General features: G+C 50.2%; 1 protein-coding gene across 2 annotated transcripts in view; it reads right to left on the reverse strand.

Annotated features, from left to right (window-relative positions):
- The window catches only part of GNA12 (G protein subunit alpha 12), a 77,633-nt gene extending 66,716 nt beyond the window's left edge, over nucleotides 1-10,917 (reverse strand). The window contains exon 1 of one of the 2 annotated variants that reach the window (XM_027527746.1): nucleotides 10,537-10,917. In XM_027527746.1, the coding sequence (XP_027383547.1) occupies nucleotides 10,537-10,848 (312 nt within the window). In that variant the 5' untranslated portion in view covers nucleotides 10,849-10,917. The remainder of the gene's footprint in view (nucleotides 1-10,536) is intronic. The other variant, XM_027527744.1, reaches the window with a different exon arrangement.
- Between the last annotated feature and the right edge of the window lie 213 nt (nucleotides 10,918-11,130).

Raw genomic sequence — 11,130 nt, forward strand, 5'->3', positions numbered from 1 at the left:
AGCATTCAGCTATCTCGGTTTCCAGCGGGCTGACATCGTGAGTAGTCTTTGGCACTACATGGTTCTCTCGCTGCCACACTCGTGCTTTAACAGCTCGGCTTACCAGAACTCCGTCTTAACGGACAGACCCACGGAGCGCACGCGGACAGTCTCAGTGGTGAGCTCTCCACCTGCTGGGATCCTCCAGGGCTCTCAGGGGCCAGTTCACATCACACCTCCATGGCAGGCTTTCCCAACACCTCAGCCGGAGTTCACCTGCCCTGTTCAGTGCAGGGCCGCCTCCCACGAGTCCCTCACGCTCCACGCCAGTCACGAGAGCACCGTCTCCCCGGCTCTCAAGAGGGCCTGCGCGGTGAGGCCCGCACAGAGCCCGTCACTAAACATTCCCTTCCCACCAGCGTGGAGCACAAACCCTCGGGTACACAGCCCAGACCACTGGCTGCAGCGCATCCTCCTGCAGCAGTGCCAAGAAAGGCCGCAGGCCCTCCTCACGCCGTTCTTCAGAAGGTAAAACCACCGACGTGCAACGCACAAGGAAGGTCCACCTCTGTGCAGTTAGATGGCACACACATGGGACTCTGTGCAATTCCCAGTCCCATGGAACAAAGGATCTTCACACAGCTAACACACGGTATTCACCTCTAACTGGACGTGAAATCCAGCAATTAAAAATGGCTCCTGAAGTCACAGATGAGGGGGTGGAAAGCAGGGTGAGATAAAGCCACGCTGGTCTAGGGCGTCCACACACCCACCGAGGTGCGTGCCAGCACCAGAGGCGTGCCTGCGCAGGTTCCGAAACACTGATGACCCGAACTTTTAGGACAGCCCACTCGGGAAGTGACAGATTAGCATCTTAAAGATTATAAAAATAACAAGAAAGATGAGGAAGTCTTACGTGTAGCACTTACAGAAGTCAAAGCAACTAGTAGGTTCAGATCATGCACTGCCCCATAGCATGGGGACAGGGATCAGATTCAGGCACAGCTGTGATCGCCAAGAAGAGCCCCGCACCCGGCACGGGAAGACCAGGAGGGTGCGGACTCCAGCTCGGCCGAGACAGGCGCTCTGCTCCCCTCGGGCCCTCGCCACTACACGCAAAAAACGCTCTAGACGCGACACAGGAAAGCGGGGGAAGGAGGCGGCAGGCTGCCTGGGGCCCCAGACTTGAGGAGGGATGCGGCAGGGAGCCCCCAGGTGTCCCAACTGTCCCCGCCCACCCAGGACAGGGGGCTGCAGGCACCCCCAAGCTGGAAAAGCCAAGAGGTAGGCGGGCAGCCAGTGTCCCCGGCCAAAGGGCCAGGAAGAAGGTGGCCTTACAGCAGAAGACACCCACTCGACTCCAGGCAGAAACCAACAGAAAAACGGCTCACGTCCTCCTCGGGGGTTTCAGTGGGGTTGAGAGGGAAGTGACCTTCCACATCCCCTTCCAGTTCCTGGGAACCAGGCGAACATTCCAGGCAGCCACCAGGAAGAGCTGCTGGTGGGGCCAAAGGGGAACCTCACCCCCGGCCCTGCCGAGACACCCAGGAGGTGCTCTGACCCCCGCCCGTGCAGGGCAGTGCTGGTGGGGAGCTAAGCTTCCACCCCAACCAGGCCCCGTGGGGAGCTGGGCCGATGGCCATTACTGACTCCTGCTTCCCTGGTGTCAGCCAGGTCTAGGGAGAGCTGAGGTCAGAACCCCACTCCACAAGGCAGAAGGGCCTCAGGGACCTGGTCATCAGGCATGAGGGCTAACACACCTATCCCCACAGTCCCAGAGGGAAGGGAAAAAACAGTAAGACGACAAAAGTATTTGAAGAAATAATGATGAGAAACAACCCAATTTGGCAAAAGACATAAATATACAGATTCAAGCAGCTGGAAGCATCAGTCGCTCAGTTGTGTCCAACTCTTCACCATCCCATGGACTGTAGCCGGCCAGGCTCCTGTGTTCATGGGATTCTCCAGGCAAGAATACTGGAGTGGGGTGCCATTTCCTTCCTCAGAGGATCTTCCCGGCCCAGGGATCAAACCCGGGTCTCCTGCATTGCAGGCAGATTCTTTACCCACTGAGCGACCAGGGAAGCCCTAAGAAGCTGAGCATACCCTAAATACAATAAGCTGAAAGAAACCTATGTCCAGACAAATCATAGTTAAACTTCTGGAAACCAGAGACAAAGAGAAAATCTTAAAATCGTCTGGAGAGTCGTGAGGCGTGTACTGACAGGGGAACAGTAACCCGAAAGGCTTGACTTCTCGTCTGAAACCATGGAAGCCAGAAGAATGTGGCACATTTTTCAAGTACTAAGAGAAAGTAAGTGTCAGCTGTGAATCCATTGCTAGCAAAGACATTCTTCAAGATTAAAGGTGAAATAAAGACATTCTTGGACAAAGAAAGCTGAGAGACTTTGTTGCAGGCAAATCCACATTTACATGGCTAAAGGAAATTTCTCCAAACAGAAAGGAGAGGGTAACAGGAGAAGGCTTAGGAGACTTCAGCAAGCAAAGAACACAGAACAGGTAAAAACAAGTGCAAACGTAACCACTCTACTTCTCGCGAGTTTCTTAAATCATACTTGATGACTGGAGTAAAACCATCTGATGAGGTGCCCAAAGTACAAGAAACACGTAAGAACACTGATATCCTACAAGTGGGAGGGCAGAGGGATCTAAACAGGAATGAAGTTCCCACACTTCACTTACAGCTGTAGAACAGTGTCCAGTAGATTAGGGTAAGCTACATATGCCTACTGTAAACTCAGAGCAAACACCAAGAAAGTGATACCGGTACAAAACTGACCCACTCAAAAACCAATCAAGATGGAAACCTGAAACATATTTAAATAACTCACAGGAAGGCAAGAAACAGCAGAAACAAAACCCAAAATATAAAAGGGTAGGGGCTCCCCTGATAGCTCAGCTGGTAAAGAATCCACCTGCAGTGCAGGAGACCCTGGTTCAATTCCTGGGTCGGGATGATCCCCTGGAGAAGGGATAGGCTACCCACTTCAGTATTCTTGGGCTTCCCTTGTGGCTCAGCTGGTAAAAGAATCCACCTGCGATGCGGGAGACCTGGGTTCGATCCCTGGGTTGGGAAGATCCCCTGGAGAAGGGAAAGGCTAGCCACTCCAGTAATTCTGGCCTGGAGAATTCCACGGATTCAATAGTCCACGGAGTTGCAAAGAGTCAGACATGACTGAATGACCTTCACTTTCACTAAAAGGATGGAAGGGCTTCCCAGGTGGTGAATCCACAAGGCTTCCCAGGTGGTGAATCCACAAGGGCTTCCCTTGTGGCTCAGCTGGTAAAGAATCCACCTGCCAATGCAGGAGATGCAAGAGATGAGGTTTCGATCCCTGGGTGGGGAAGATCCCCTGGAGCAGGAAATGGCAACCCACTCCAGTATTCTTGCCTGGAGAATCCCATGGACAGGGGAGCCTGGTGGGCTACAGTCCACAGGGCCACAAAGAGTCAGTCATGATCAAGCAACACAAGCCAAAGGATGGCAAACACATACCATGAAAGCATTCATTAAATAGAGTGGCTATGTTAAAACAGCTGCTGAAGCAGACTGCAGAGCAAAGAAAATTACTGGAGACCAAAAGGGACCTTACACATAAGAAGAGCAGTCTATCAGGAGGACACAGTCACCCTGAGTGTCCACCCGCCACACGACAGACTCTTAAAATACAGGACGCAAAACCAACAGAACTGAAGGAGAAATGGACAATGCCAGCTGGCGACTTGAACGCCTCACTCTGCAGGGACGGAACTACTAAAAAGAAGCATCAGCAACGACACAGAGCGCAACACCACCATCAACCAACCGAGCGGCCAACACACGCAGAAAACTCCGAACAGCAGCAGACGCTGCTTTCCCAGGTACCCGTGGGTCGTTCACCGACACATGCCCACAGAACATACACCAAGACAGCCCATACCCTGGTCATAAAACAAACCTCAACAAATTTACAAGAGCTGAAACCATCCAAGGTACATTCTCTGACCATCATGGAGTCACAGAAATCAAGGACAGAAAGCTGACGGGAAAATCTCCAAACTCTTGGAAACTGTAACACACTTCTCAACAACCTGTGGGCCAAAGAACCTATCTCAAAAAGAGTAAAAATACACATGAAACTGAATAAAAATTTAAAAACCACATATCAGACTACGTGGATACAGCTAATGCAGTGCTGAGGGAGACATGTACAGCACTTAAAATGTTTACATTAGCAGAGAGAAGCAGTCTCAAATAAATCTCTACCTCTAGAAAATTTTTAAAAAGAGCAAAATAAAATCAAAGGAAGTAGAAGAAAAAATACTAAAAAGCAGAAATAAATAAAGTTGGAAACAGAAGGAAAATCAGTGACAAAAAGCTGGTTCTTTGGGGGAAAAACGAATTGGTACAAGTGATAAGCCTCTAAAAAGAAGGCTGACAAAAACAGAGAGAGAACACAGATCGCCAATACCAGGAGAGAAACGGAAGCCACGACTACCCTCAGCTCTCTTGAAGTTCTAGCCACTGCAGTAAGGCAAGAAAAAGAAATAAAGGCATACCTATAGGGAAAGAAAACATAAGTACCCCTATTTGCAGATAACTTGCAGTTTAGTTCAGTCGCTCAGTCGTGGCCGACTCTTTGAGACCCCATGAATCACGCACACCAGGCCTCCCTGTCCATCACCAACTCCCAGAGTTCACTCAAACTCACGTCCATCGAGTCAGTGATGCCGTCTAGCCATCTCATCCTCTGTCGTCCCCTTCTCCTCCTGCCCCCAATCCCTCCCAGCATCAGGGTCTTTTCCAATGAGTCAACTCTTCACATGAGGTGGCCAAAGTACTGGAGTTTCAGCTTTAGCATCACTCCTTCCAAGGAACACCCAGGACTGATCTCCCTTAGGACGGACTGGTTGGATCTCCTTGCAGTTCAAGGGACTCTCAAGAGTCTTCTCCAACACCACAGTTCAAAAGCATCAATTCTTCGGTTCTCACCCTTCTTCACAGTCCAACTCTCACACCCATACATGACCACAGGAAAAACCATAGACTTGACTAGACGAATCTTTGTTGGCAAAGTAATGTCTCTGCTTTTGAATACGCTATCTAGGTTGGTCATAACTTTCCTTTCAAGGAGTAAGTGTCTTTTAATTTCATGGCTGCAATCACCATCTGCAGTGATTTTGGAGCCCAGAAAAATAAAGTCTGACACTGTTTCCACTGTTTCCCCATCTATTGCCCATGAAGTGATGGGACCGGATGCCATGATCTTCGTTTTCTGAATGTTGAGCTTTAAGCCAACTTTTCACTCTCCTCTTTCACTTTCATCAAGAGGCTTTTTAGTTCCTTTTCACTTTCTGTCATAAGGGTGGTGTCATCTGCATATCTGAGGTTATTGATATTTCTCCCAGCAATCTTGATTCCAGCTTGTGCTTCTTCCAGCCCAGCGTTTCTGTACATGGAAAATCCCAAATAATCTATAGAAAAGCTCTTAGAACCACTAAGTGTATTTAGCAAGGTCACGGGACACACAATTGAGACACAGAATCAATCCTACTCTATATACTAATGATGAGCATGTGGAAACTGAAAATACAAGCACAGTATCACTACAACGGCTCTAAAGAAAATGAAATGCTTACGTATAAAGGTAACAAAACATGTACAGGACGTGTCTGTCGATAAGTGAAAAACACTGATGAAAACAATCAAAGACAACGTAAATAAATGAGGACATAACATGTTCATTAATTGGAAAACTCAATATAGGAGACATGTTAATTCTCCCCGAACTGATACATGGTTTAATGCAAATACGATCAAAATCACAGCAAGGTTTTTTTTTGTAACAGACATAGGAAAGCTTACTCTAAAATTATAGGAAAGGTACAGATCCTAGAATAGCTCAAACAATCTTGAAACAATGAGGTGGGAGAAATCGCTTTGCTATTACTTCTATACAGCTACTGCCATCAGCATGGAATGACCCTGGGAGAAGAGGCACCACACAGACCAATGGAACAGAATGGAAAACCCAGAAACAGACCCACACAAGATGCCCACTTGACTGTTCAAAGGGGAGCAAAAGCAGCTCAGTGGAGGAGGGACAGACAGTCTTTTCAACAGACAATCCCAGAACAACTGGACATCCACAGAGAAAAGAACAGAGAGCAAAAAAACCTCAATCTAAACCTCAACCTTATACAAAAATTAGCACAAAATGGATCAGGGACTTAAAAGTAAAATGTACAACTACAAAATTTAAAAAAAAAAAAAAGGAGAAAATCTTTGGGACCTAGGATTATTAGGCAAAGAGTTCTTAGATGACACCAAAAGCATGATCCATAAACAGGAAAAACTGATAAGCTGGACCTCATCAAAATTAAAATCTTCAACTCTTTGAGAAGTGGAAGTGTTAGTCAGTCAGTCATGTCCGACTTTTTGGAGACCCCATGGACTGTAGCCCACCAGGCTCCTCTGTCCATGGAACTCTCCAGACAAGACTACTGGAGTGGGTTGCCATTTTCTCCTCCAGGGGATCTTCCCAACCCAGGGACTGAACCCAAGTCTCCTGCATTGCAGACAGACTCTTTACTGACTGAGCCACCAGGGGATCCCTTTTACTCTGTGAAAGACTTTGTTAAAAAGGATGAAAAGACAAGCTACGGACTGGGAGAAACTTTTTACAAACCGCATATTTCACAAAGGAGTAGTATCCAGAATACATAAAGAACTCTCAAATCTCAACCATAAAGACAAGGAACCTAATTACAACACAGAGGCTCAGCAGTAAAGAATCTGCCCACCAGTGCCAGAAATGCAGGTTCGATCGCTGGGTTGGAAAGACCCCGGGAGGAGGAAATGGCAACCCATTTCAGTATTCCTGCCTGGGAAGTCCCATGGACAGAGGAACCTGGCAGGCTACAGTCCATCCGGTCACAAAAGAGCTGGACACAACCGAGCGGCTAAACAACGACGACAAAAAGCATGAAGAGACGTTTCACCAGAGAGAACATACAGAGGCCAAACGAGCACGGGAGAGATGCTCAACATCATTAGGCATCAGGGAAACGCAAATGACACGGCAGTGATACAGCACTTACACACCCATCGCAACGGCTGAAACGAGGAGCAACACCACCAAACGCTGCCAGGACGCAGAAAAGCCGGGCCCAAAGCAAGCCTGCCGTTGCAGAAACAGTCTGGCAGTTTCTTATAAAACTAAACACGCACTTACCACACGGCTGAGCAGCTGCGCTCGGGCATTTATCCCAGATACACGAAAATTTATGCTCACAAAAAACACGGACACAATGTTCATAGAAGATTTATTCACAATAGGCAGAAACCGGAAACAACCCAGATGCCCTCCAAAGGCAGACGGTCAAACGGGGAACCGGGCAAACCCTCCCCATGGGTGCGGGCGCGCTCAGTCGTGTCTGACTCCGTGAACTGCAGCCCGCCAGGCCCCTCTGCCCATGGGATTTCCCAGGCAAGAAGACTAGATTGGGCTGCCATTTCCTTCTCCGGGGGAACTTTCTGACCCAGGGATTGAACCGGTATCTCCTGTGTCTCCTGCACTGGCAGGCAGGTTCTTTACTCAACGCAATCAAAGGGCAGGGACTATAAATCGTGGACACACACCAACTCGAGGGGATTACGCTGAGTGATAAAAGATGATTCCAAAAGGTCACGTCTTGCAAGATTCCATTTATATCATATTCTTGAAATAGCAAAATCACAGAATTGGAGAAAAGACCAGTTGTTGCCAGGTCAGGGAGAGGGTGAAGGGCTGCAGTGACTAGAACAGACAACAGGAGGAAGACTTACTGTGATGGGCACGTTCTGCATCTTCACTTTCTCAACATCGGTTTCTCGGCTGTGCTATTACTGTACTGGTTCTGCAAAATCTCACCATTTGGGGGAGCTGGTTAGTGGGTATGCAGGGGCTATTCTTGACAGGACGCTGCAATTATCTCAGTATTAAAAGTTTAATTTAAAAAAGACAGGGTTCAGTTCCCAGCTCTGCCACCTGTTAATGAGGTACCTAACTTCATGTAGATTTCAAACTCTGCTTTCAATTTCCCCACTGGCTAAATGGACAGTGCCATTGAAGCATTATGAAAATTAAAAGACATATATGAGAAGACCCAGCACATAGCTGCTGCTGCTGAGTCGCTTCAGTCGTGTCCGACTCTGTGAGACCCCATAGACAGCAGCCCACTAGGCTCCTCTGCCCCTGGGATTCTCCAGGCAAGAACACTGGAGTGGGTTACCATTTCCTTCTCCAATGCATGAAAGTGAAAAGTGAAAGGGAAGTCGCTCAGTCGTGCCTGACTCTTAGCGACCCCATGGACTGCAGCCTACCAGGCTCCTCCGTCCATGGGATTTTCCAGGCACGAAGACTGGAGTGGGGTGCCATTGCCTTCTCCGCAGCACATAGCTAGTGCTTTAAAAACAGCCTGTTAACATGAACGCTATTTGTAGACACAAATATTATTCTGAAGAGTTATCATTCAAATATCTGCTACTAGAGCCTCTACAAAGCAATTTATTTAAAAAGTCCCTTCGCAAAGTGATCTTTCCAAATAAAAATGGGGGGGGGGGAGTAGTGGTAATTACTGGTTTTAGAGTGAAAGACGAATTGCTAACTACTTACTGAAATGGTCAAAACAAATGAAGTGAGTTTAATATGGAACTACAATTAGAAAAGAAAAAAAAAAACTGACAAGGAAAACAGGATGCTGCTTAACAAATTCTGTTTCTTGTTGATAAGGAAGTTTGTAAAAGTTAGTGTTTATATGTACTGGGAAAAGCTAAAACTGAGTTTTCTAAAAGACACTTAATACACTGATTTAGATTTTAAGATTCTATGTTTCTAAGCAGTTTCTCTGCCTCCCGAGTCGCGAGAAACTGGGAGTCCATCAGCCAAATCTTATAACCTACTTGGTTCAGAGGTCTGAAAAGCCACAGAAGTAAAATCGAGCTCTGTGACAAAGACAATCAAGTGCACTTTACCCCAGAAGATGAGGAGAATTTTAAACACAGTTAATCCCCTGAATCATACTGGGCACCTAGCCTTTAAAGTTTATGAAGTATTGGGCCAGAGCTCTGACTCACAGAGAGGCTTTTGAAAGAGGTGAAAAGGAGAGGCATGTTTTATCATTCAAATGACTCTCTTCCCGGCAGGACCCTAAAAGAGCTATTTCTATCCACAAGAGACGTTTTACTAACAAATCCATCACGTGGGAACATTGATGCGAGACCACTGGTGCGGGCCTGGAGGCGGGGAGCCCCGGCTTCCAGGGCTCGGCTTGGAGCCCCTCATCCTCAAGGCCTGGGGCGTCCTCGTGGGTGAAGTGAAAGATGTGTGCCAATGGGTTTCTACAGTTCTCTGCTAAATTTAGAGCCCAGCGTCTCCAGGGAGGATTCTGGGACAAGTCTCCCTCTACCTCTGTTTTCAGACAACTCTCCTCATACCTGTGATTTGGTTCTCCCAAAATGGGCCGGGGAACGGGTAGGTGAAGGGGCAAAAAGAGGGTAGAATAAGACACTATGAGGGGGGAAAAAAAGGAAATGACCTTAGTCTAGGTACAGGGGAGACTATTTTCCCTTGTCATCAGTTTTCTCCAGAATCCCTTCGGGGCCCTTCAGCACAAGCTCACACAGAACACAAATAGAGGGGAAACTCGGTCAACTGTACACTCCCCCCCCCCCCTCCAAACAGACAGCAATCCATAAAAATGCAGCAAGGGACAGAAGCACCTGGAGACGGAACTCCACCTGAGAGACAGCTTAATAACTGTAAGGCAAGGACTTAACTTACACCCTCACACAAACACGACGGTTCTGTGGTAACGTAGGATATCTGCACACAGGCTGGCTATCTGACCATATTAAGGAGTTTTTACTTTTTAGTTTGATAAAACACCATTAAAAAAAAAGAGCAAACCAACCACCGGATGGTTGTCTTTGAGCTCTGTCAATAAACCTTTTCTAATGAATCTATACAACGTCTGGGATTTGCTTCAAAATCACCGGGGTGGGGGAACAGGGAGGGGTACAGGTGAAACCGGGAGGGGCACTGACTCCATCGACATTGCTGAAGCTCTGAGGAGGGGGCCCGGGGACCCACTGTCCCTACTATTTTTCTCTACGCTGTATATGTTGGAAATTTTCCTAGTAAACAGTCTAAAAGGAGAGACTTGCGGCCGGTTTCCTGCCCCGTCTACAGTGCTCTTCTGAACTTAACTGGGAAGGCGGGGCAAGGATGGCACCCCGAGCCCAGGAAAGGCCCTCCCAGCTTCTGAAGCCCTCGCCCCTCCGACGCCCCACAAGGAGTCCGGCTTTCCCCTTCAAGAGCCCCCGAACCCCCCACCCCAGGAGAGCAGAGGCGAAGGCCCCTGGGCCGTCGGGGAGACGCGGCGCGCATCCTCGGCCGGCGCCCCAGAAGCCGGGGGCCGAGGGCGGCCGGGGCCGGGGTCCCCGCCGGGGCGCCGAGGCCCGGGGGCCGCGCCGGCGCGCACCTGGGCGCAGGTGTGCGGGCGGGGAGCGCGCACCTTGAGGATGTTGTCGAAGATGGTGTCGCGGAACTCGAGCAGCGCCTTCTGGTCGAACTCGCGGCCGTGGATGATGCGCATCTGCTTGAGGAAGGTGGACTTGCCGCTCTCGCCCGCGCCCAGCAGCAGGATCTTGACGAGGCGCCGCACGGCGCGCCGCTCGCGGGCCAGCCCCGCGTCGATGTCCCGGCTGCGCCGCCGCGCCTCGCGCTCCGCGTCGCGGGCCCCGCCGCCGCCCGCCCTGCGCTCGCGGGCCCCGCCGGCCTCGGCCGGCAGCAGGCAGCGGCTGAGGGTCCGCACCACGCCGGACATGGCCGCTCAGGCCATGGACCCCGCGGCGGGCGAGGCGGCAGCCGGCCGCTCCCTCAGGCCGCGTCCGCCGCCGCCGCCGCCCCGAGGCCCGCTCTCGCCTGCCGCTCGGCCCGGCGCGGGGGCGGGACGACGCGGCCCGAGGCCCGGGGATTGGGCCGGCTGCCGTCCGTCCGGACGGTGACGCCTTCCGATTGGGCCGCGGTGCTCTGAGAGGCGGGCATCTCCCCGGCCCTGGGGGCGGGGCCGGCGCCCAAAGAGGCGGGACCTTTGGGGTGGGGGCGC

This window comes from Bos indicus x Bos taurus, chromosome 25, assembly GCF_003369695.1.
Source record: "Bos indicus x Bos taurus breed Angus x Brahman F1 hybrid chromosome 25, Bos_hybrid_MaternalHap_v2.0, whole genome shotgun sequence".
Taxonomy (NCBI): Eukaryota; Metazoa; Chordata; class Mammalia; order Artiodactyla; family Bovidae; genus Bos; species Bos indicus x Bos taurus.